The sequence below is a fragment of the Girardinichthys multiradiatus genome, chromosome 13, assembly GCF_021462225.1.
Source record: "Girardinichthys multiradiatus isolate DD_20200921_A chromosome 13, DD_fGirMul_XY1, whole genome shotgun sequence".
In the NCBI taxonomy this organism is placed as follows: Eukaryota; Metazoa; Chordata; class Actinopteri; order Cyprinodontiformes; family Goodeidae; genus Girardinichthys; species Girardinichthys multiradiatus.
Genome location: NC_061806.1, coordinates 35327399 through 35353578, shown reverse-complemented (window position 1 = coordinate 35353578; position 26180 = coordinate 35327399). Strand labels below are relative to the sequence as shown.

The following is a 26180-nucleotide window of genomic DNA, read 5'->3' as shown; positions in this document are numbered from 1 at the left end:
GGTAAGTTAAAATGACCCCAATGAGTCATTCATGAGTTCACCAACAAACCCAGAACATCATCTAAATCACTGCAGATCACTTACCGTGATTGTGACCCTAATCATGAACCACTGATCATGATTCAACAATAAAGGCTGAATTAAAACTATTCTGCTAAAAGGAGCGGGTCCAAATTCCTCAACACTGATGGGAAGGACTCATTGTCTGTTTTCATAATGGCATAACCAGTTATAAGGTTTAGGGCTCAGTTGGTGTGGATAGGTTTTTAATCTTAATGAACACTTCTTCATGTATTCACTTAGGCTGTCTTTGTTATTACTTATTATTATTATTCCTTATTGTTATTACTCAAATTCTAGTTATTTGTGTTTTGAGTAAAATGTAATTATTGAGACAAATCTTTCTTCAAATTGTCAAAACAAATAAAAACAGAAAAATCACACTGGAGTCATTTTTTTTTTTTTTTTTTTTAAGAAGCAATTTATTTCTGGTGTTCTGGGTCGGGTCTAAAGTCCCAGTCTTGCTCAACAACATGCATAAATAAATAAATAAGTAGAAATATGGGGAGTTTACTGTTAATAAAGCCGCTCTAAATTAATAAAAAAAGGCACAGATAAAAAAAAAACATATAGACATGTAAACTGCAGAAAATTAACGACTGAAGTCTTATTTCATACCAGATGAATCAGACTAATGAGACACGACGTCCTTTTATCCTTCCTAGCAAAACATGCAGATAGAGTAAAATAAACTCAGGGTTTAACAACATGCCTGTCTTCATTTTAGACTAAACCAAAGCTATCTATTATAAGGTGTTTATAAAGTGTTGCACTTTGTGAGATCCAGCTTAAAAGCAGTAGCAGTACCTAAACTGTAAATAAAGAAACTTAGATAATCACCATGACTTCAGGTGAACTTTAGTCTGGTTGCAGGATTAGAGGCCTAGTCAAACTGATTATTGTAGGTTCTGGGGTTTGGATGAAGTTGGGATGATCTGGGTTCAGATTCTGGTGGGTTCAGGGCAGCAGGTTCAGATCAGCCAGTAGAGTGTCCACAGCAGCGATGGGAGCCCTCCAGTAATTAAAGGAGGAAAATTCAGAGAACTCCTCCTGCAGGGTAAACAGCATAAAAACAACAGTAAATGTGCTGTACTTTCAGGGAGGGATATTACCTAATGAAATAAATCGGCTCGCCTCGCCGTCCTGTCCTCGCAGCTTGTCTTTTGCTTTGCTGCTACTGATCGGCCCGCTAGCGGTAAATCCCAGGTCTTCCAGCTCTGACAGGTCAAGGGACAGGATCGGCTGCCTCCAGAAGAGGAATGAGTCATACTGACTGTTTGATTTCTCCATCGTTTAACAATCTGTAAATGACAAACATAAAAATATGGACAGACCTGCATAATGTTGCAGTCTGACCTCTTTTTGACATGAGAAACTCAACAGAAAAATATGGGACAGACACAGCTTATGTGTTGTATTTATTTTGTGGAGGACTGTTTCATTAGCATAAATATTAATTTATTTCTGTTTTCGAGAAATTGTACTAAATAAAGTCTTGTAAAAAACAAGGACAGTTAATTACGAATAAACATGTAGTCCTTCATTAGGAAATGTTCATATATCAGTAGCTATGTTTACGTGCACATAAGTAATCGGAATAAAACGGCCAATCGAACAAAAAATGTGTCATGTAAACATGGGCCGGGTCCAGTTCTACTTCCACTATTCTTCAAGCATCTTCTGATATACAGTACAATTAATAGTGGATTCTGTGAAGGTGAGCTGGCCAGGTCCTGCTGCAGCAAAAACATCCAAAACCATGACACTTCCTCCTCTGTGCTTTACAGTTGCTATGAGGTTCTTTGCTTTGAATGCAGTATTTGGTTGGAGCCAAATATGTCCTCTGTCCTGTTGTCCTAGTGTTTGTCTACACTCCCTAGGACAAACCTAAGTCTGAGATTTATGTTTTTCTTTGAGAGCGAAGTTTTCCTCTTTTCAAACTCTTCAACAAAGTCAAACGTGCAGAGGTATGCGCTTTCATTCCAGGGACCTGCTTTAGGTCCCGTGATGACAAACTAGAGTTATTGGAGACTTCATTGAGCATCTTGTGGTCTGCTTTCAAGGTAAACTAACTTGGATGGTTGGACTTGGGCATGTTGGAAGTTGTCCTGAATGTTATCCACTTGTACACCGTTTTACAGATTTCAAATTCTGTTGAGAAATCTATAAATTCCTTACCCATAAAAAGTACCAACAATCTTTTCTCATAAGGCCCCGGACAGCTCTTTAGATCTCTAGATCTCACCATGGTGTTACCAATGAGTAACAACGTTCTAGTTGTGTGCATTGTGTGATACTGCTGATACTGTAAATTTAGCCAGTTTAAGTGGCAATAAAGGAAGGAGGCAATAAAGAAAGGAGTGTCCCAATTTATTATTGTTTTTGTATTTTAAAACAAATATGAAGTATATGTTAGAAAAACTAGACTTTTGATAGTAAATTCATCAAACTTACATTAGATGTATTTTGTCAGCTATAAAACAATTTGGGACAATTGTGTTTTCTTTGTAACTTTGTTAATATTTATTTATCGGGATAAAATCTACCCTCCAAAATACAAGCTTTCACATGCACATACTTCTGGTAACATCACAGAAGGTCTAAGGCAAGAAATCCAAATTATTTTCAGTACATCCATTCGTTTTTTTCTTTTTATGTTTTCAATCAAATTCCTCTTTCAAAGGGTTTTTACTTGGATTTTGAGCTGCTGCAGCCAAACGTTGGCATATTTGAGAATTCTGCATGAATTTTAGGCAACACCTGGCATCAGTAAAACACATGAAAGCAGTTTGTGAAGGGACAGAACAGAGAGGGGAAAAGTAAGAAATAAAAAACTAAATGCGTCAGGTAAGCTGAAGCAATATGAACCCCTGTGTAACTCAAATGCAACAAGAACGCTTCAGCATCCATGTGGAAATCTTTCAAAAGCTGTTTGCCTGCCGTAATATTTTCTACATTGAGCTAAACAGCTTGATCTTGTGCCTCTTGTGATGTCATCAACTCAACTGCACACAAAGCAGAATTTGCAACTTTAAAGTTGCTGTATTTTTTTAAATTTTGCCATAGAAACCAATTCTTCATCACCCAGCTGTGGTTTTATTGTCTTTTTACATTTATTAGTTAAAACAATACACCAGTTGATAGTACATGAAGTCACCCAGTGAGACTAAAACGAACGTTTTAAATCAGAAGAGTTACATTAGAAGATGATGGAGGTAATTATTGTTTTGGGGATCCCAACCTGTGTCTCAACGGGTGCGGTTCTGCATCCTGGTCTGCATCAGTCAGTCGTATTTCATCAAACAGATATGGATTATTCCTGACACTGAAACAAAAAACCGGGTCACCGTGTCTCAGCAGACAGAAATAACGCTCAGATTTCTGCAGGTTTTATTTTAAGCAGATTTTATTCTTGGAAACGCGTCCTGCATGCGTCAGCCCGGCTCATACGGACCAGGACCAACAAAAATCTGAAAGCTAGACAGCAATATAGATGTGGGTTAAAATCTGTCGCCTATCCCGCTGTTGTAGCTATCGATTATTGATTTTTGGGGGCAGCGGCGGATCGGTACCAGTTTGAGGCGTTGGCCGGCAGAGCCCCGGGGAAGAAATCACGACTCACTCCATAAAATAACATATAACACAATTAATTCAAATAGGTTTTGATAAAAAAATAATAAAAACTAGACTTACTAGATCTTAAAGCTCTTTATTTTAGGGCTGTCATTTTAATTTAGAATAACCTCCGATGCGGCGTAAAACCAAAAGGAAACGTCAAAAATTCATTAGATAAAATTCTAAATCAGCAGAGGAGAAAAACATTATTTTTACCTGTTTATATCAGGATGTATCTGCTAAAAATTGTCTCCTTTTGTTCCCCTGGTTTCTTTTTGTTACCGGTGGGTACCACTGATGTTCTGCCGCAGCTTTAATGAGCTCAGTGCGTCAAATTCAGTCTTATACAGCAACACTTCCGGCTATGCACTTCAAAATAAAAGAAGGGTAATTTTATAGATAGATCATTTGAAAAATCTAACGCAACAAAAACTATGCGTCATCTAATGCAGCGGACTTAAATAAGGCCACTAGTGCTGGAAAAAATATCTATAAAAATATCTATAAACACAGCATGGGAAACATTTCCACCGTTATGCTGATGATACTCTGCTGTATGTATCCATAAATCCTGATTAACTAAATCAGTCAGATAGACTACAGCCATGTCTTGAAGACATAAAACATGGATCACTTTACATTTTCTACTTGAATTTGCAACTTCTGCCTTGCAGACAAGGCAGAAGTTGTCATCTTTGAACCAGAGTCTTCCAAAAAGTAACTGCTTAGTCAGTAATTTAATCTGGATGGCATTAAGTTGTTATTTTGACCAGGACATGTAATCATATTTCTTCTATTCTAGCTTCCCTTTATTGGCTCCCTGTTAAATTCAGAAAACAGTTTAAAATACTCCTCATATAAGGCTTTTAATGATTTGTTGGCTCAGCTCTCTGTTGTGACTGAGTCTTGCACGCTCCTGCAACTGCAATATCACTTGACTCAAAATGCCACCACTTGCTCCCTGGTACCTTCTTTAGACAAACTAGCTTCTTGCAAATCTAATCACTGACACTTCCGTGCATTCTTGCAACGTAGAAAATATGCTTTATTTTGAAAGAAGATAAGATTTCCGGTATGCTTGATTACGTTTCATCTGGGCTTTATGTGCGCACACTGAAACACATTAACCTATTTACGAATGTACCATGTGTTCACATAATTTATTTATTTATTTATTTATATTTATTTATTTATGTGGGAGAAGCGGATGTAAAATGTGACAATAATAATAATAATAATAGTAATAATAATAGCAAGAAGAAGAAGAAAAAGAAGAAGAAGAAGAACGGTTCAGTTGGTTCTTTTGCCTCACAGCAATGATGTTCTTTAACTCCAACATTAACACCAACTCTTTGGATTCAGTAGTGGTTCTGATAATGGATCCACTGAAGACCTCATTGGCTGTGCCTCCTGGTACGGTTTTCATTAGATTCACTGCAATTCACCTACAAGCTTGGTATCAGCGTGGATGATGCCATCATCTACCTCTTGTGCTGCACTCTGACCCACTTGGAGGAGCCTGGAAGCAGTATGAGGATCATTTTTTCTGATTTGTTCAGTGCATCCAGCTGGGATTCTGATGGACAAACTGGAGCTGTGAAATGGTGGAGGTACAGGTGAGCAATCAGAGTGTTGACATTGAGATTATGGATTATTAGAAATACTTGAGTGTTCACCTTAACAATAAATTGGACTGGAGACCCAACACTGATGAACTTTTCACAAGGATTGGAGAAGACTGTACCTGCTGAGAAGACTGAGCTTATTTGGACCTCAGGGGGCGCTCTTGAAAATGTTTTTTGACTCAGTTGTGGCATTCTATTCTATTCTATTCTATTCTATTCTATTCTACAGTATAAATTACCACTAGGTGTGAGTGTGTGTGCAAAGAAATGATAAAAGAAACAAGCCTTTTAGTTATAGAAGCCCTAAAATTCTTTAAAAATTACACAACAGGGATAAATAATGCAGAAATAATGTATGAAAATGTAAAAAAAAAAAAATATATATATATATAAGATAATTCATCTCGACCCTCATAAAATAAAAAGAGGAGAAGACATTTGAGTAAATCAAGTTTAAAGCAGGGCTCCACTATATCAAAAACACAGCATAGAAAGTGAAGTAGGTAAGTAAATGTTAATTATGTAGCTCCTTCATTAATATGGGAAGGAGGTTAACCATGCAGGGCCTTACAAGTTAAAGTAAGCATCTTAAAAGACATTTTAAAATGGACAGGTAACCAGTGCAAAGACAAAACTGGAGATATGTGAGTTCCTCTGTTCCAGTTAGGAGTCTTGCAGAGTTTTGGGCCAGTTGATGGTGATCAATGACTCTTTTGTTGATACCTCTACATCAGGGATATCAAAGTCAAATACACCGAGAGCCAAAAAAACAAATTTGCTACAAGCCAAGGGCCAGACTGGTTCAATGTTTATTAAAACATATTGAAATGATTGCACATAGCCTATTGAACCAAGACCTAACACAGAGTACATTATTTAATAATTAAATGAATAAAGCAATATTTTGTTATGGCTCTGTCAGTAACCTCAAGGGGAAACATTTTCAACAGGCAAACAGCAAAACAATTAATTGGTTTGAAAAACAAAGTATGTTTCTTAATATCAAGATGAATACATAAATAAAAGTGCGTGCATTATAAACTTTATATTGCATTATATTCTTTCATTACAGCCACACTTTCTACACAGAAGACACACAGGTTTGCCTTTTGCCTCCGTGAACATGTACTCTGCCTCCCACCTGGCTTGAAACCCCCTGTTCTCAGCGTCCACCTTACGTTTAGCCATGTTTGAGGAGGGGGGTACCTGAAAGTTGATCTCTGCTGTGATTGCTGATGAACAATGAAGCCGCTTGTGCGCGCTACAGTGACTTCGCGGACTACCGTTGCATTGTGGGGAATGTAGTGTTGGTGTGTGCAAAACGTCAGCGGGCGGCTGTGGCCTGCGGGCCGGTTCTAATAGTAATTAAATATCATCCAGGGGGCCATAGATAATTAATTCGCGGGCCGGAGTCGGCCCACGGGCCTTGACTTTGACATATGTACTCTACATTATAACCGTCGACATGAGAGGAAATACGAAACAAAAATACCCATCCTTAGTTCTTGTTTGACTCTAACCTTCTTAGTTTGTTAGTTTGGATATCATTTCAAATGATAAACATCATTTTGGACAAGCAGTTTTGAGTGACAGATGGAGTCTTAATGCAATAGGTCCCTGATTCGGATGGAAGTACTCAAGTGGAGAAAGAGAGGAATAAAGAACATGCAGCTTTAATACTATTCGTACTCGTACTCGTCGTCTTCCGCTTATCCGGGACCGGGTCGCGGGGGCAGCAGACTCAGCAGAGACGCCCAGACGTCCCTCTCCCCAGACACCTCCTCCAGTTCCTCCAGGGGGAGCCCAAGGCGTTCCCAGGCCAGCCGAGAGACATAGTCCCTCCAGCGTGTCCTGGGCCGTCCCCTGGGCCTCCTCCCGGTGGGACGTGCCTGGAACACCTCCCGAGGAAGGCGTCCAGGAGGCATCCGGTATAGATGCCGGAGCCACCTCAACTGGCTCCTCTCGATGTGGAGGAGCAGCCGCTCTACTCCGAGCCCCTCCCGAATGGCCGAGCTCCTCACCCTATCTCTAAGGGAGTGCCCGGCCACCCTACGGAGGAAACTCATTTCAGCTGCTTGTATCCGGGATCTCATTCTTTCGGTCATGACCCAAAGTTCATGGCCATAGGTGAGGGTAGGAACGTAGACCGACCAGTAAATAGAGAGCTTTGCTTGTCCGCTCAGCTCTCTCTTCACCACAACGGACCGGCTGTCGATCTCCCGCTCCATTCTTCCCTCACTTGTGAACAAGACCCCGAGATACTTAAACTCCTCCACTTGAGGCAGGAACTCCTCCCCTCCAACCTGAAGAGGACAAGCCACCCTTTTCCGGTCGAGTACCATGGCCTCGGACTTGGAGGAGCTGATCCTCATCCCAGCCGCTTCACACTCGGCTGCGAACCGCCACAGCGCATGCTGGCCCCCTCTTGGCTAGAGGGGGCCAGCAGGACCACGTCATCCGCAAAAAAAAGAGACGAAATCCACTGGTCCCCAAACCAGACCCCCTCCGGCCCTTGGCTGCGTCTAGAAATCCTGTCCATAAAAGTTATGAACAGGACCGGTGACAAAGGGCAGCCCTGCCGGAGTCCAACATGCACCGGGAACAGGTCCAACTTAGTGCCGGCAATGCGGACCAAACTCCTGCTCCGCTCATACAGGGACCGGATGGCCCCTAATAAAGGGCCCCCAATTCCATACTCCTGGAGCACCCCCCACAGGGCATCACGAGGGACACAGTCGAATGCCTTCTCCAGGTCCACAAAACACATGTGAACCGGTTGGGCAAACTCCCATGAACCCTCGACCACCCTGTAGAGGGTATAGAGCTGGTCCAGTGTTCCACGGCCGGGACGAAAACCACACTGTTCCTCCTGAAGCCGAGGTTCGACTATCGGTCGGACTCTCCTCTCCAATACCCTGGTGTAGGCCTTACCAGGGAGGCTGAGGAGTGTGATCCCCCTGTAGTTGGAACACACCCTCCGGTCCCCCTTCTTATGTAAGGGGACCACCACCCCAGTCTGCCAGTCCAGAGGCACTGTCCCCGCCACACAATGTTGAAGAGGCGTGTCAACCATGACAGCCCAACAACATCCAGAGATTTGAGGTACTCAGGGCAGATCTCATCCACCCCCGAAGCCTTGCCACCGCGGAGCTTTTTAAACACCTCGGTGACTTCAGCCTGGGTGATGAAAGAGTCCAATGAATAATACTATTCAATTTGTTATATTGATTTCCAAACATTGTGAAGCCTTAGTCTAAATTTTGATGTTAAACAGTAATTTTTCGATGATTAAAGTCTGATATTACTTGGTTTAAGCTCGACAAAGAAGAGAGAAGCTGGATTCACTTCCAACCTGTGTTTTAGAGTGGGTTGATCTCTTAAAGTGCAGGGTTTCTCTTTCAATGGTTTAAATTAATAGTGTGCTGTATAAATATGACTGTATGATGTCTTTACCAGAAGGAGGCGCTCTTTGGCTGTTTAGAAACACTAAAAGGGAACGGGGGAAAAGAGAAAAACGAAGCTCTTTAGCGGAAAAAAAAGAGGATGCATTTCCTGGTTGGAGCCACACCTCACACACAGAAAGAGGCAGACTGTCAGAGAACTGCAGCTGGTTCATGATCTCACTGCTTCAGCCGCTCTCTGCTCATCTCTGGTGAGTCTGCTGCACATTTTTCTTATTAAACTGAGCTACAAGAATAATTATTTTATGTTAATTGATTGAAGACAGATTTAAACTATTTTAAAATGTCAAATCGTCTTGTGTTAGCTGAAGTTACCAGTCCAACCACCCCTGTAGGACTGATTAATCTGTGAATCATTAATCTACTGTACACAAGAGCCACTTCACAAAATTTAGATGACCCTGACATGTGGACAGCGACAAGATTGTGGCTTTTTAAAGATTTTTATATGGCCCTTTGCTCTCATTCACTTTCAGCTGAAAGCATGTTAGAATTTAGGGCTTTTAATGTGCTTTTGGAACATCTGTGGAACATTTCTAAGTGGTGTTGTAGTGTAACCCCCTGATTGGTTGCTTTATGTCCAGTTTTAAAGCCTGTTTCCCTCCTAAAAGGACGATTCACGTCGTTTTCAAGGTTTATGAGACTAGAGTAGAGCTCCCAATCAGGTCAGAGAATCTAATGTGTCGCAGGCAAACCCCCCGGGCTTTATTATCATCTGCTCTCTGGTTTGGATTTCCTGTCTGTACGAGGTGAAATTATCGCAGTTAATAATTTTTTCTTCTTTCCCTCCTGTAGAGAAATGTGCCATCTGATTTGTGTTTAGAGTGGTGAACTATAATATATAGAAATAAGGAGGAAGTTGCTCTTTTAGGTCTTTAAAATCTAAATATTTAAACGAATCTTTACCTCAACGCAGCAAACAAGTTCCTGGGAACATAGCAAAGTCTGCAAACGAGGAGTTTTTTCAAATAAAATAAAATAGCCTCATAAAATATAACAATTTTATAATTTTTGAGCAAAACAGCTGAAAAAATCAGACAATCAGTTCAAGCCTGCAGATTTGGAGGTTAAAATCGGAGGTCAGAGGAACCATCTGTCAGGCTTAGGATGAACCTGGAGAGATGCTTCCGGAAAGCCAAAAATAACACTCCTGTCCTATGCTGGCTGTGGAGGAGTAAGTTCTTGTTTTCTGGGTCTGCGGTGTGAAGATCCAGATCTGGAGCCAAATTACAGGTCTCGAGTCAGTTTAAAGGAGTGTGGTGAAAGGAAAAGAGGGAAACACTGCTGTTCCCAGTGTTTGTGGGATGTATTCAGAGCATTAGGCTGTGTTCAAGAGTGGTTAGGAACAAGTTTAGTCATTTTGGAAAGCCCTGAGTTCTCACCGGGAATCACATTTCTCCAGGCAAAAATTTCTGGATAAACCAAAAAAAAAAAAAAAAAAAAACCTCTGACCCACAAGATATTTCTCATCATGTAGAACTTTTCAACCAGCTTTTGCTGCACCAAGTGCAAACACAGCTTTTTAAATGATGTTACAAGTGATATCTAGTTACATGTGAAGAAGTTGAGGAAGTAGTTGGTGAAAGCGAGTGACTAAGTTAGGTTTGACCTCCTCGCAGATAACTTAGTGTGTGCGTGTCATGCAAACAATCAAAATCATGAAAAAAGACTTTGTTGGGGCTAATGGCTGCATATTTTCAGAAACATGTTCATTTTACTTCAAATAAACTTTTCTCAAAATTGTTTCTGGATACATTCAAGAGAGTTCCTATCTTACTTCGAGACTATTGGCTGGTATGTTTTTAGACTTTGTTCCAAAATTGTTCAGAATTAGCTTCATACAGTAATTTCTGTAATACTGGAGTCCCTGAATCGCGTTACTTCTTGTTAGTGTCCCACAAAAGCAGAGATTGGCCTAAAATCTGTTTTCATGTCAGTTTCAATATAATGAGATACCTCCATTTCTAAAGATAACAGAGCTACTTCTCTTTTAAGTAAACCGGTTTATGTATTTAGTTATTTTGACCTAGAAAAGTTTTGTGATCACTAGAAAATATGCAAACCACTGAAAATATCACATAGGGGCATATATATTAATTCAAAACATGGGTGGTCTTTACATTGTCTTGTCGAAAGCTTTAGGGGCTTTTTGAGTTTTACAGTGTAAGATGTTTTGGAGGGTTTCGAGCATTTTCTTTGCTGGGATTGTGGTTTATGTCTTTATGTCTGTGTGGAGGACCCTCATGCACGCAGGACATAGGTGAAATAGGTTTCATAATAAAAAAGACTGAAAACTTACAAAGGGAAAGGATTTGGCTGCATCTCTGGGGCTAACAGGGTGGCAACAGGAACAATGGCTGCCATAGAACATAGAGCATAGCAGGAGGGTCTGACACTGGACTGAGGAATTAGGAGGTATATTTACTGGAAGGCTGACTATTGAGCAAGGGACAGGTGAGAGTGATTAACTACTAGCAAACCAGCAGGCTGGACGCAACTGAGGGAAGCTGCCTATAGAGGGTGTCCAAATTATCGAAAAAGGGGAAGCACGTGGAACAGAGAAACAAAGACTAACCAGAACTAGTTTAAGCATAGCAATGAACATAAACATAAACCCCAAAAATTTACAAAAAATATGAAAGGTCCTAAGGACCATGACAGGTTTGGGTAGCAGTGTATTGGGATATTTGTTTGAAGTAGAACTGGACACTTTTGCCTCATGCCCAAGGTACAACTCTACCATGATCACATTGAGCTGGCAGCAATCCATATAAGTTATTGTATTGCTCGCGGTGGCAAGCCTGCTGTGATGGATCCACGCACCTAGTGTGCCAACGCTTAGTTGTCCTTTAAAAAAAAAAAAAAAAAAAAAAGCAAGAGCGGTCAAAATGGTCAGAGACAAGAAAGGAAGAATGGTGAATCTGGTTGAGGTTTGACACACTTCCCTTCTCAGTGACCTGGTCAGGTATGAAAACACTGATGGTATTTTCCATCCTCTGCATCGAAGCTGAAACTGATGGTTGGGGCCCAGAAATCTTCTTCCGATCTCACTAAGGTCACGGAGAAAAGTGCAGTCATGAAAAATGTTGCGGTAGCGTTATGCTAGGTGTGTTGAGTCAATGCAACATCTGAAAGATGACGACACTGGCCCTTGACATTGAACAGCATTGCACAAAACGTTCTTCCAAAATAGTAGCGTGGTCTACTGTGTTGATTGCCATCTTTAAGCGTCTATCCCTGATGCAAAAAATACTCTTCACGCAAAATCCTTGATTGATTATGTGATTTAACTTTTTTTAGACGTTTCTGGCAAATTTTTTATCTTGAATATTTTATTGTTTTTGTAAATTCGTTGTGCGTCTTTGGTTCCCTCAGTCACCCCGAGTCACTGACTTGTAAAAGGCAAATTGGCCCAATTTCAATTTCTGCGAAACAAATGTCTCAGGACCAGCAGCGGATATGTATCATTGATCTTAATCTTAGCGAGAGCTAAACGCTCTGCTGAGCTCATCCTTTCAACAACCTGCATCTAGTTAAATCATTGCAGGAGTTTTTCAGGATTTCCTCACCAACTGAAGGGGTTCTGGTTCAATAGTTTTGCCTTTGTGTGTTCTTTGTGAGATTTAATCTCTGTTTCTGAAATGATGGAATATTTAAAAGTCCAGTAGGGTTTTTCTGCAGTAATTGGTCAGCGTTTAGGGGATTGTAACTCTGTCATTTTATTTGGATCACGTTTGGAAATTGAGGAAAAATCTCTCCATTCATCTATAGGACTGTTTTATAACTGATGACTGAACAATAAATGATAGTATCTGATGAGAGCAGGTCGTTTGAGCTTCCCAAAAGGAGTTTTTTATTTCACTTTCACTCCGTTTTTGAATCAGCTCAAAACATTGGTGTTCTGCAGTCACTAATTTTGTGTCTGAGCAGCTGAAGCTGAAGACTTACGTCACTTTAAGGTGTGTTAACTTTTTTCCCTGGGGGGGGGGCCGTGAAAGCTGCTCGTTGTGTTAAAACAGGAGGGTCGACCGTTAACCAGTTGGAAGGCTTTTCCTTCAAATGTCTGAATGAAAAGGCTTCATTGTGAAGCTGCCTGCTCCTTCTCCCTCCCTGCGCTCCAGCTGCAGTCAGTCTGCTTTTTACCACTTTAACTGTTCTGTCTTTACATTCAGAGGTCAAAATTTTCCCATGCTGAAGTTAGGCTTTGAGCTCTTGTTGAATGGGAATGGATAAATGAAAAATATGCATTTTTTAAAAAGGGAAAGCTTAGTGAGACTTTCGCTTAGTGCTCAGGATTATCTGCAGTTGGTATTTAGTGTGCACTAACATGAAACGGTTTTATTTTACAACTCCTACAGCACAATTAAAAAGTCCAAGGGGCTCGCAGAGAATCTGATAAGGTGCTTGGGACCTTTCACTCATATTAAAAATTGCTTTGTAACCACACCTAAACAATATAAGTACACTGTAAATAGTGTAAATAGGATTATTAAAACGCTTCCTCTTTCAAAAAGTGCCAAATAACATCCAGCATTACCATCATCCACTTGTTACAAGCTCAAATCAGCATGAATTGAAATTAAACTTGCAGGTACAGGAAAAAACAGGTGTCATTTTGTCAAATGAGACAAAGGATAAACAAGAATACAGGGCAAAAAATTTTCACCCATCCACCAATTCTTCATATTTTGTTTCCAATTAGCAGATTATTTTATGACACTATAAATTTAGCAGGGAACTTAAGCAGTTTGCAGATATGTCCTTACAGTGAATTCAATACTTTGTCTTTAAAAAAGGTAGTTCTGACTGAATGTAGATCACTTATGGAGTAACTGTCCACTTAAGCCACTCTAAAAGACAAATGGACCCAATGCATGAACTGAAATATATATAAACTGGATTCAATCACATTGAAAGATTCATGTTTATTACATAAATTCCATTATCATTGTATTAATACAATGCAGTCAATTTCAGCCAGATGCATCGAGTCACAGATTTTGCAGTAACCCCTAATGGTAACATCTTATACTCAGCAAGCATGTGGTGACAATGGAAAGGAATTACCCTCTTTTAACTCAAAGAAACCTTGAGCAAAACCTGGCTCATTTTGAGCGGCTGGCTGCTGCAGCTGACTGAAGGTTGTGAAGACAGACAAACAAAAAGATAGAAGCACTGGGGTATTGTCTGTGTTAAAGAAAAAGTACACAGAATGAAGACAGCAGTAGCTAAATTGCTGTTTTGTTTTTTTTCTAAGAGAAGAACAGCTAAACATAAGGTCTAAGCATGTTATTCAATCTATGGGATGAAAGAAGAGAGTTTGAATAGCAAGTTGCAGCAGTAGCTCCTTCAGTGCCAGGGCAAAATGCAGCATCAATTGAAAGAGGACATCGAGTTATTGGCAATGACAGCTCATCTGATAGCACCCTCAGGAAGATGATGCTGGTAACTTCAGAAGCACCAAGTGATGTGTATGTTCTTTGAGAAGAAATAAAAACACATATAAAGAACATAAAGTTGATGGCAGAAAAACCTGCAAGTTGTGCATAACTGGAGAGTTGTAGGAAAATGTAGCAGAGTGATGAAAAGTGGTCAGTATATACTCCAGCAGCCAAGGACATAGTACCTAATAGTGAAAGTAGCTTGAGGCTCTGGTGCAGTTTTGTTTCAGTGGAAACTTGCAATTTCCTTAACAGGGAGTGATGGATGAAAATATAAACATAAACCAATGTTTTGCAAGAACTAAACTGAAGTGTGACAAAAAAAAGGTGTTCGAGTACTTTAGTTAACCCAAGGTTGGTTAAAGAATGTATAAAGTACTATAACTACTTAATAAGATTTTTCTTCCATTGTGTTGCGTATTAACAGTCATATGTTGCCCAACTACAATAAGAAATTAGTTTCAAAGGTATTTCTTAATGATTGTCTGTGTTATTTCCTGGAGAATTACAGAAATCTTTGTTGGGTCATGGCTGGGTCCAAACATCTTCATGAGTAATCCTGTACTTAGCAGTGTGTATATTAACTTTGTATACCATTAGGTCCCTGTAATTTAACCAGAATCCATTTGAAAGTCTGATGCTGATTAATCAAAGAAGAGAAGGATTTTTTTTAGATATATAGTCAGTCCTTCCAACTTCTACTTTTGCAGGATGTGTTGAGCACATATAAACAAATTTTACATTGAAGCCCTTTAAATAGGGACTGTAGGTTGCCAGAGTAGCTTCTTCAAAGTCTTCACCTCAGTATTAATGAAAATATGTAGAAAATACTTATTTTCTGCCTAGAAGAGTGACCCATATAGAATGTCCCCGATTCGAGTCCCAACACTGGAGACCTGAGCTGCATGTCTTCCCCCTCTCTTCACCCCACTTCCTGTCTGCCTACTTAAAAAAACAAAAAACAAATATATTTATATATATATATATATATATATATATATATATACACACATGTATATACACAGTACAGACCAAAAGTTTGGACACACCTCATTCAAAGACTTTTCTTTATTTTCATGACTATGAATATTGTAGCTTCACACTGAAGGCATCAAAACTATGAATTAACACATGTGGAATTATATACTGAGCCAAAAAAGTGTGAAACAACTGAAAATATGTCTTATATTCTAGTTTCTTCAAAGTAGCCACCTTTTGCTTTGATTACTGCTCCGCACACTCTTGGCATTCTGTTGATGAGCTTCAAGAGGTAGTCACCTGAAATGGTTTTCACTTCACAGGTGTGCCCTGTCAGATTTAATAAGTGGGATTTCAAGCCTTATAAATAGGGTTGGGACCATCAGTTGTGTTGTGCAGGAGGTGGATACAGTACACAGCTGATAGTCCTACTGAATAGACTGTTAGAATTTGTATTATGGCAAGAAAAAAGAAGCTAGATAAAGAAAACGAGTGGCCATCATTAGTTTAAGAAATGAAGGTCAGTCAGTCCGAACAATTGGGAAAACTTTGAAAGTGTCCCCAAGTCCAGTCGCAAAAACCATCAAGCGCTAAAAACGAAACTGGCTCACATGAGGACCGCCCCAGGAAAGGAAGACCAAGAGTCACCTTTGCTGCGGACGATAAGTTCATCCAAGTCACCAGCCTCAGAAATCGCAGGTTAACAGCAGCTCAGATTAGAGAACAGGTCAATGCCACATAGAGTTCTAGCAGCAGACAGATCTCTAGAACAACTGTTAAGAGGAGACTGTGTGAATCAGGCATTCATGGTAAAATAGCTGCTAGGAAACCACTGCTGAGGACAAGCAACAAGCAGAAGAGACTTGTTTGGGCTAAAGAACACAAGGAATGGACATTAGACCAGTGGAAATCTGTGCTTTGGTCTGATGAGTCCAAGTTTGAGATCTTTGGTTCCAACCACCGTGTCTTTGCGCGGCGCAGAAGAGGTGAACGGATGGACTCTACATGCCTGGTTCCCACCGTGAAGCATGGAGGAGGAGGTGTGATGGTGTGGGGTTGCTTTGCTGGTGACACTGTTGGGGATTTATTAAAAATTGAAGGCATACTGAACCAGCATGGCTACCACAGCATCTTGCAGCGGCATGCTATTCCATCCGGTTTGCGTTTAGTTGGACCATCATTTATTTTTCAACAGGACAATGACCCCAAACACACCTCCAGGCTGTGTAAGGGCTATTTGACCAAGAAGGAGAGTGATGGAGTGTTGCGCCAGATGACCTGGCCTCCACAGTCACCAGACCTGAACCCAATCGAGATGGTTTGGGGTGAGCTGGACTGCAGAGTGAAAGCAAAAGGGCCAACAAGTGCTAAGCATCTCTGGGAACTCCTTCAAGACTGTTGGAAAACCATTTCAGGTGACTACCTCTTGAAGCTCATCAACAGAATGCCAAGAGTGTACGGAGCAGTAATCAAAGCAAAAGGTGGCTACTTTGAAGAACCTAGAATATAAGACATATTTTCAGTTGTTTCACACTTTTTTGTTCAGTATATAATTCCACATGTGTTAATTCATAGTTTTGATGCCTTCAGTGAGAAGTTACAATATTGATAGTCATGAAAATAAAGAAAACTCTTTGAAAATTTTTTTTCAAAAAATCAAAAATGTTCGCTAAATAGTGCTAAATAGGGACAGGGGACATGAGTAATTTCCTTTCATTATATAAGCTTTCTTGGCGTAGGCCAGTAAGAGATTCTCACGTTATCATAGCCTCCAGAAAAAGTTCCACGGTTTATTGTCTGTACTTGCTTATCCATGCAGGGTCGCAAGGAGTTGACTCCAGTGGTCATATATTAATAATAAATAATAACATCAATTATACAACAGTAAATTATATTAACTATTACAGGTACATTATTGCGTTCTATAACATTTAATTATTGTTGTTTATAATTTTATCAACATACTTAAGAAAAAATCTAAACACCCACTAAATCTAATTATAGTTTTGAAGTAAACATGAAGGTTACTAAAAATCGTTCAAGTAAACCAAATGCAGTTAATAAAGTCAATCCAACAATTAGGATTTTTGTCTTGATATTTCTTACCTTTTTGTAGAGCAAGCTGCCCTGGCACCTGTAGGCAAGCAGCCTCTATACGGTATGTCTGAAATGCCAAGAAATTACCTGTTAAAAAAAAAAAAGGATAGAAGTGAACCAAATGACTGCATTCCTCTTGTTAATCTTTTCACACTACATTTATTTAGTTTGTACATCATAACACAGAAATTATAAATCAGCCTGAAATAGGAGGGGATTTTACGTTCTTTGAAAAGCAAAGATAAGCAGATTTTATGAAATCTAAAATCCATTTTTTCTCTTTCCATCCTTTTTTCTTCTTTACATCTGAACTAATTTCTTTTTATTTCATTATTTAATTGATGCCCTTGTTTTTATCTCACAGGCTGCTTATGAAGTGAGATAAGCTGTAGCAGGAAGTGTGGGCATGTTTATAAAGCAGGAAGTGGAGCAGAACAACAGTTTAGTCCCTCTGTTATTGAAATGTTTAATATTTTACTAGCAGGGGGTTTCAACGTTTATCAGATGTCAACTGACCTTTATTTTGTCATCTGAATATGGAATTTCTTAGATTCTTCTGCACAAATATCTAAACATTACAAGCCAATCTATTAATCAAGGATTTGTTAAAAACCAATACTGAAACTGAAGAAAATTGCCTACAAACAGAAGTTATGAACAGGTATGGATTTGCTTTGTGTTTTAATTTTAGTTTTAGCATTAAAACTGACCACCAACAAATTAAATTATTAGATGTTAACTTTTTATTCACTTATTCATTAAAAGGTTTTCATTCTTCAGTATAGTTGTGACTAATTCTCACAAACAGAAAAAATCTGGCCTCGGTCTGCTCAAGGCAGCTGTCGCTGTCTGCAGGTTTTTCGGATGTTAGTCATCAAGTTCAGCGGGGTCGTTGTGAAACTTTCAGAGGTCAGACGTCTCAGCAGACACGTGTATATAAGGGTTTCTCCGCCTCCCTCTCGTCTGCTTGAAATGTGATCGTGTGACTTGCAGCCTGTCGTCTCAAACACACAGACTGTTGTTTTTGTTTTGTGGCGTTTCAGCTGATTCTCCACTGGAGCTGATTAATGCTCAGCTGCCCTCAGATCAGGAGATCGGTTTTAATGATGGCTTTTTGCTTCTTTGTTTGAATATTTTTGAATGATCAAGAACATGAAACATTACAGAAGGAATCGGCAAATTCATGTGTGTCAAAAACTGGGATATGCCCAAGATTAAAGTAATTAATCATGATGCATTTTTAAAGTGTTCCTTTAATTGTTTTTGAGCACTGTAGACTTGATTAAAAAAATATTTATAGTCATACAGCACCAAGTTCAATAGTTTTAAACCATCTCTCATTTACTTTTATTATCTTTTCAAGCAGCCAGACTTTCTCATATTTTGTTTAAATTATTTTGATCAGATGTAGCAGTCTTTCAGAAGGTCCTTTTAATGTTTTTTTTGTTGGATTATTAATAAGATATTATTTGGTTTATTGGTTTAAAGAACTTAGTCTGATGATGGGAATCATTAAGGTAACAAAAGGCTCCTAAACTGAAAGGATGAACCATTGTTGTCTTTGCACAACAAGGGAAAATTTAACAAAAAAATGGTTTTAAATGGACTCTTTCGGTACTTTAGGACATTCAATTTCTTTCATTTTTATTCCCCTTTCTTTCATTTTAACCCTTCCTGTGACCATGGTATAATAACAATAATAATAAATTTTATTTAAGGCACCTTTCAGGGCTCCCAAGGTCACATTACACAGTAAAAACCAATATATTAGCATAAAAAAATGAGAGTAAAAAGAATTTAGAAGACAAAATAAAAATGACCATGGGTAAAAATGCTTGTTTGAACAGATGGCTTGTAAGCTAAGATTTGAAAAGAGAGAGAGTGCCAGTGTTTCTGATGTTAGGAGGGAGGGCGTTGCAGAGTCGGGGGGGACCTGAATCCCTTGGTGGTCAGACGAGCAGGACGCACCATGAGGCTGATGCAGGAGGCTGACCTAAGAGACCGGGAGCGAGTATTAATGTGGAGGTCCAACAGATATGAAGGAGCGATGGAATGGATGGCTTTAAATGCATAAAGCAAGATTTTGAATTCCAGGCGGTATCTGGGCCCGTGAAGCTGTTGAAATACAGGTGAAATGTGACTGGTGGGTGATGTTTTGGAGATGACCCAGGCAGCAGCGTTCTGGACCTGCTGGAGTTTATGAGTGGACTTATGGGGGAGACCAAACAGAAGAGAGTTACAGTAGTCCAGGCGAGATGTGACCAGAGAGCGGACCAGGATTACAGCGGGTCAGGAGTGAGGGATGGGTGGAGACGACTAATGTTACACAAGTGGAGCGGAGCGGGCGATGTTGTTGATGTGGCTTTGAAAAGATAAGAGTACCATCAAAACATCCAGACTCTTAACTTTAGTGGATGGAGAGACAGATGAGTTGTCGATGGTGAGGGTAAAAGTGGAAGGATTTGGGAGGATGGATTTGGTTCCAATGAAGACAATTTCAATTTTTTTTCTGAGAATTTCTGTTTTCTCACTGTTGAGTAAAGATCTACATAGTGTCTGGCCTAAACAAAGTATCTACAACAGGCAACCAGTAATTTGAGAGCATCCTCATATTTTGTAAGGAGCACCAGGCCTTTCTGCCACAAAGCACCCAGTCAACATGCCGCCACAACTACAGGTCCTTCTCAAAATATTAGCATATTGTGATAAAGTTCATTATTTTCCATAATGTAATGATGACAATTTAACATTCATATATTTTAGATTTATGGCACACTAACTGAAATATTTCAGGTCTTTTATTGTCTTAATACGGATGATTTTGGCATACAGCTCATGAAAACCCCAAATTCCTATCTCACAAAATTAGCATATCATTAAATGCGTCTCAAACGAGCTATGAACCTAATCATCTGAATCAACGAGTTAACTCTAAACACCTGCAAAAGATTCCTGAGGCCTTTAAAACTCCCAGCCTGGTTCATCACTCAAAACCCCAATCATGGGTAAGACTGCCGACCTGACTGCTGTCCAGAAGGCCACTATTGACACCCTCAAGCAAGAGGGTAAGACAGAAATAAATTTCTGAACGAATAGGCTGTTCCCAGAGTGCTGTATCAAGGCACCTCAGTGGGAAGTCTGTGGGAAGGAAAAAGTGTGGCAGAAAACGCTGCACAACGAGAAGAGGTGACCGGACTCTGAGGAAGATTGTGGAGAAGGGCCGATTCCAGACCTTGGGGGACCTGCGGAAGCAGTGGACTGAGTCTGGAGTAGAAACATCCAGAGCCACCGTGCACAGGCGTGTGCAGGAAATGGGCTACAGGTGCCGCATTCCCCAAGTCAAGCCACTTTTGAACCAGAAACAGCGGCAGAAGCGCCTGACCTGGGCTACAGAGAAGCAGCACTGGACTGTTACTCAGTGGTCCAAAGTACTTTTTTCGGATGAAAGCAAATTCTGCATGTCATTCGGAAATCAAGGTGCCAGAGTCTGGAGGAAGACTGGGGAGAAGGAAATGCCAAAATGCCAGAAGTCCAGTGTCAAGTACCCACAGTCAGTGATGGTCTGGGGTGCCGTGTCAACTGCTGGTGTTGGTCCACTGTGTTTTATCAAGGGCAGGGTCAATGCAGCTAGCTATCAGGAGATTTTGGAGCACTTCATGCTTCCATCTGCTGAAAAGCTTTATGGAGATGAAGATTTCATTTTTCAGCACGACCTGGCACCTGCTCACAGTGTCAAAACCACTGGTAAATGGTTTACTGACCATGGTATCACTGTGCTCAATTGGCCTGCCAACTCTCCTGACCTGAACCCCATAGAGAATCTGTGGGATATTGTGAAGAGAACGTTGAGAGACTCAAGACCCAACACTCTGGATGAGCTAAAGGCCGCTATCGAAGCATCCTGGGCCTCCATAAGACCTCAGCAGTGCCACAGGCTGATTGCCTCCATGCCACGCCGCATTGAAGCAGTCATTTCTGCAAAAGGATTCCCGACCAAGTATTGAGTGCATAACTGTACATGATTATTTGAAGGTTGACGTTTTTTGTATTAAAAACACTTTTCTTTTATTGGTCGGATGAAATATGCTAATTTTGTGAGATAGGAATTTTGGGTTTTCATGAGCTGTATGCCAAAATCATCCGTATTAAGACAATAAAAGACCTGAAATATTTCAGTTAGTGTGCAATGAATCTAAAATATATGAATGTTAAATTTTCATCATGACATTATGGAAAATAATGAACTTTATCACAATATGCTAATATTTTGAGAAGGACCTGTATACTTCACAGTTGGGATGATGTTAACAGGCTTTCAAGGTTCAATGCTTTTCCTCCAAATGCAATAATGGTCATTATGGCCAAACACTTCAGTTTTAGCTTCGGTCTCTAAGGTCTTTGTCTCTGAGTACATTTGCAAACTATAATCTGGCTTTAATTTTTTCTGGAGGAATGGCTTCTCCTTCTGTGAGTGGTCTTTCAGCCCATGTTGGTACGGGACTCGTTTCACTGTAGATATTGACACCGTCTTGCCAGCTTCAGCCAGCATCTTCACAAGGTCTTCTGCTTTTCCTCTGGGGTTTTGCATCAAAACATGTTTGTCTCTCTGACACAAAACCAGTTACTTTCCTGCACCGTATGATGGCTGGACATTCCCATAGTGTTTAGACTAGTATATAACTGTTTGAACAGATGAATGTGACATTTCAACCTTCTACGATTAGATAAATCAGACTTGTGGAGGTCCATAATTCTATTCTTGGCTGATTTAAATTTGCTGATGATGTCAAACAATCAATGGCTGTGTTTGAGGTGTTGCCCTAAAATTCATTCAACTCTGTTAAGTTTGGCAACGATTTATCTTCTCTATGTTGAGTCTGCAACTAATAGCTCTTTGAGAAACATCTTGTTGGTGTTGAAATAATGTTTTATGTCTGTCAAAAATTGGCTTCTTTGGTTTTCTTACATAAATGTGTGTCTCCTCGGTAAAGTTTTGCCAGAACCTCAATTCAGAAAGTTAAACATCTTGTAGACACATTACACACAGGCTGATATAATTCAAGTGTGTTATTATGTTAATTTTGATGATTATGGCTTCCAGCTAACGTAAACCCACAATTCGGGCTATAGAAAATTTAGAGCATCACATTGGGATTTGTAATACAGAAATTTTATGTTAGATCCATGTTACTGCCTTCAGATTGACAAGACTGCTGACTTTACCTTTGTCCAGTAGACAATCAACAAGCCACAAAAGGCTATAGCTAAAGAAGCTGTTTATTCACAGAAGGTTCTGTTCTTACATATAAATGGAAAGTTTGGTGAAAGGCAAAACTGTGAGAGAAAAAAAGTGATAATGGCAGTTTAGAGATGATTGTGAAGCAAAGTCCATTCAAGAATTTGGTGGAGATTCACAAGGTGTGGACTGGCACACAATTAAAGTCGATTGAGGTTCAAGTCAGTGATGATTTGGAGACCCGTGCTATATCGTGGTGTTGGTCCACTGTGTTTAATAAACTCTAAAGTCAGTGCTGCTATCAATTTTAGAGCACTTTGTGCATCTTTCTACTGACAAGCTTTATGAAGATTATGATTTCTTTCTCCAAGAGGACATGGTACACGTACACACTGACAAAACTGCCAATACCTGCTCTGTTAACCATTGTGTCATTGTGGTTCATTGGCCGGCAAACTAGCATGACCTGAGCCACACAGAGAATCAATGGAGTATTGTCAAGCAACCTGGGCTTCTTTAATATCTCAGCAGAGCCACAGGCTTATCACCTCCATGCTACGCCGCATTGATGCAGTAATTCCTCCAGCCAGTTACTGTATGCATCTACCGGAAATACTTTTCAGTAAGCTGACATTCCTGTATTAAAATTCATTTTTCATTCGTCTTATATAATATTCAAAGTTTCTGAGAAACAAAAGTTTGGGTTTGCATTATCTATAAGCCATTATCATCAGAATTAACAGAAATTACATGTAATGAGTCTACATGATGAGTTTAAACTAATGAAATTAGTTACTGAAATAAAAACTTTTCATTGATATTCTTTTTTTATTTAAATGCACCTGTAGAATCACATGAAATGGGAGCAAATTATGTCTTTGTGAAAAACTGCTAAAATCAAAATTATGAAAGGTGTACGTTCATTGTCAAAAGTTAACAAAATAGGGGTTAGTTCTTTGAGTTTAGGAGCCAAACTACAAAGAAAAAAACTTTAGATATTTAGAAAGCCTGGAGAACTGTTTGTTGGTTGCAAGGTTCTGATGATGCAGAAGCAAACAAATGAATAAACGGAAATTAATCAAGACTTCTGCAAAGACTGTGGATTCTTCCATCTGCAAACAATACAACAGGAGTGAGAGGAAGATGTTTTACCTCCTCCCAATGACGTAATGGGACAAAATGTATTCTAGAGGACACACAAACAGTCTGTAGGCCAAGACGTTTAGACTGAGTTTGCACCATTGCACTGCTGAACATTTGGCCACATATTTGTCTGTCTGTCCATAAACCTATCCATCCACTGCAGACAGCTAAAACACTGTTCCTTAAATCCAAAATTCTGAACATTCACATCAGTTTGAATTCTGATACTGAATTTAACAGTTTTACTTCCCTTTTCTCTAATCTAATCATTGTTTTCTATTGTTCATATTTAATATGCAGCAGATTTTTTCTGCTGTCAGCTTACAGTAAACTGTGTAAATTGAACAAAGATTGCTATAGTTTTTGTAAATGACATTTTGATTTTATATAACCAAATACAGTTTTTTTTGTCTGTGTCATGGTCTTTATTGCTCTCTGTCCGCCCAAACCCCTTCGGATCTGTTCTTCTTCTCCCATTTACACAAATCTTCTTTAATCCAGCAGAAAATACATTTCTTACCACACCCTATAAGACTATAAGTAGCATTTTAAACAGAGATAAAAGCAGCAGACAAAGACGTTTTTTGTTCTGATTCTCATCTCAGATTTTTTCCAATCATTCCTGATATGTTGAAATGAAGGTTTGTGAAATTTATGTAAGATTAAGCTCAGACATGTGGAATTTTCTTCGAGTGATTGCTCATTAAGACAACATTAGATCTGAGTGTGTGCCTGAACTCAGCTGAAACTAACTGCCGAAGGAAACCAAATAATCAAAATAGAAAGTCTGTTTTAGCAGTTGAGGGAAAAATCCCCAGCATTTTGTGGAGACCTTCAGACTTTTCAATTCACAGTTTCATAAACTGTAAATTGTTTGATTCCCAAACAGGAAGTCCTCTCCTTGGTGAAGCAGACCCCTTAGGCTGAATTCCTTTCTGCTGATCTTTGTGGATGTCAAGCATGAAACTACATGTTTCTGGCCTCCACATTCCTTCCTTATCATCTGCTGAAATGTGTTGGAGGGACTCCAGATATTCTAACAGGGCTAAGACAGACTGAGAATAGAAACACAGTTAAAGCATGCATGTAATCAGAATACCTCAAATGCCTCCTGCCATCCAGTCGAGGTGATCTGCAACAAATTTCAAGTTGCTCAAAAAGTAAAGGTTAGTCATTCCTTGAATTTACCCAAAGATTGTTTGAAATCCAGAAAAAAACTGATTTAATTATCCTTAATTGACCCACATCAAACAGTTATGGCACCAGATGAAGATAATTAGAGCAACAGACCTTACAAATTTCAACCAGCATAAAACACTTAACAAGCTTCCATATACAAGCTGTGCCCTAAAGGCTCATAAAATGTACCCCTTCAGGTGTTGAGTTGGCTTTGATTTAGGTGCTCTGTTCTCCAGCTTTGGTTTATGAATACGTTTTGCATTTGATGCCTGTAGTTGTACTTCGGTGCCTGCTTATAGGTATATACATGTTTTGTTTCTCAATATTTCGCAGCTATAACTCATTTCTCATCAACAAATCATAAATCTGGCAATTGATTTTTTTTAAAGGTGTCTTTGTGAAGAAAATAGGGAATATTAATTTAACCCACCTTCTTGCAAAAGGCATTCAGAGTCTGAAGATGTAAACAACTTCATGCAAATCAGTTTGTGACCTATCTCATGTTTTCAGTGCAAATCAAAGGTCCTAGAATGGATGGTTGGCCGGCTGCTGTACATCTTGAGGACTTTTGAACAGAAGAGGTCTGAGAGATTCAAAGATCTCGGCTTATTTGTGAGGAGAACGTTTCTTCAACAGTAGTTATCCACTGCTTGGTGGGGAAAAAACTGTTAAGGGCTGTAATTTTGGCTTCCCTTTGATGTTTCTTCTGGAAGAAGCCAAGTATCTCATTAGGGACCAGGACCCAAATCTTTTGGACTTTATAATGGCCTGTCCTTCTCTAAAGATCTGAAATCTGGACCATTTTAAAACTAGACTTGAACAAACACAAGGTTTCTTAAATGACATATCAGCATCAGAGTCTTAGGCTCCCTGGCAGACCAAATTAATAATGACACAATTTAAGAACAATGCCATCACCAACCACCCTATATGTCCTTATAAACCATTATAAACAGAGACCGCCATTCACGGGCACCCAAAGCCGGCATACTGGTTGTGAGGTAGACCTCTCCATCCAGTCATCATTTGGGACCAGACTGTTAAGAAAGTAATTTCTCTAAGTCTGCCGATAAAGAACAAAGAAAATTTGTATTTAAACAATGTAATCCCTTTGGACTATTTTCCCAGCAGTAATCAGAAGGTTTTTGAAGGTTAGACACTATATCCTTACACTATTGATGTATCCTAATGAGGTCTTAAACTCACGCCGATGTCCACAAAGGCAGAAAAATACCCATATTATTAAATGTTATGTATATATTTAATTGGATGTTTGACTGTAGCTTCACACATCGGGATCATTTAAATCTGGTTCAGTTTATCTAACCTGAAAACAACAAGAGTA

The 26180-nt window shown here is 39.5% G+C and overlaps 2 protein-coding genes across 3 annotated transcripts in view; one reads left to right on the top strand and one right to left on the bottom strand.

Annotated features, from left to right (window-relative positions):
- Window positions 1–452: 452 nt before the first annotated feature.
- Window positions 453–4031, bottom strand: mllt11 (MLLT11 transcription factor 7 cofactor). Of its 2 annotated transcripts, XM_047382882.1 has the most exons (4): window positions 3892–3992; window positions 3302–3385; window positions 1195–1361; window positions 453–1110 (listed from the first exon to the last, which is right to left on the bottom strand). In XM_047382882.1, exons 3-4 carry the CDS (start codon window positions 1348–1350, stop codon window positions 1018–1020), a joined length of 249 nt encoding a protein of 82 aa, XP_047238838.1. In that variant the 5' UTR covers window positions 1351–1361; window positions 3302–3385; window positions 3892–3992; the 3' UTR covers window positions 453–1017. The 2 variants fall into 2 exon arrangements, with proteins under 2 accessions (XP_047238838.1, XP_047238837.1); XM_047382881.1 differs by lacking the exon at window positions 3302–3385 and having other exon boundaries at window positions 3892–4031.
- Window positions 4032–8826: 4795 nt separating this feature from the next.
- The window catches only part of cdc42se1 (CDC42 small effector 1), a 33653-nt gene continuing 16299 nt past the window's right edge, over window positions 8827–26180 (top strand). Inside the window, exon 1 of the mRNA XM_047383743.1 lies at window positions 8827–8952. The gene's annotated coding sequence lies outside the window, so the exon portion shown is untranslated. The remainder of the gene's footprint in view (window positions 8953–26180) is intronic.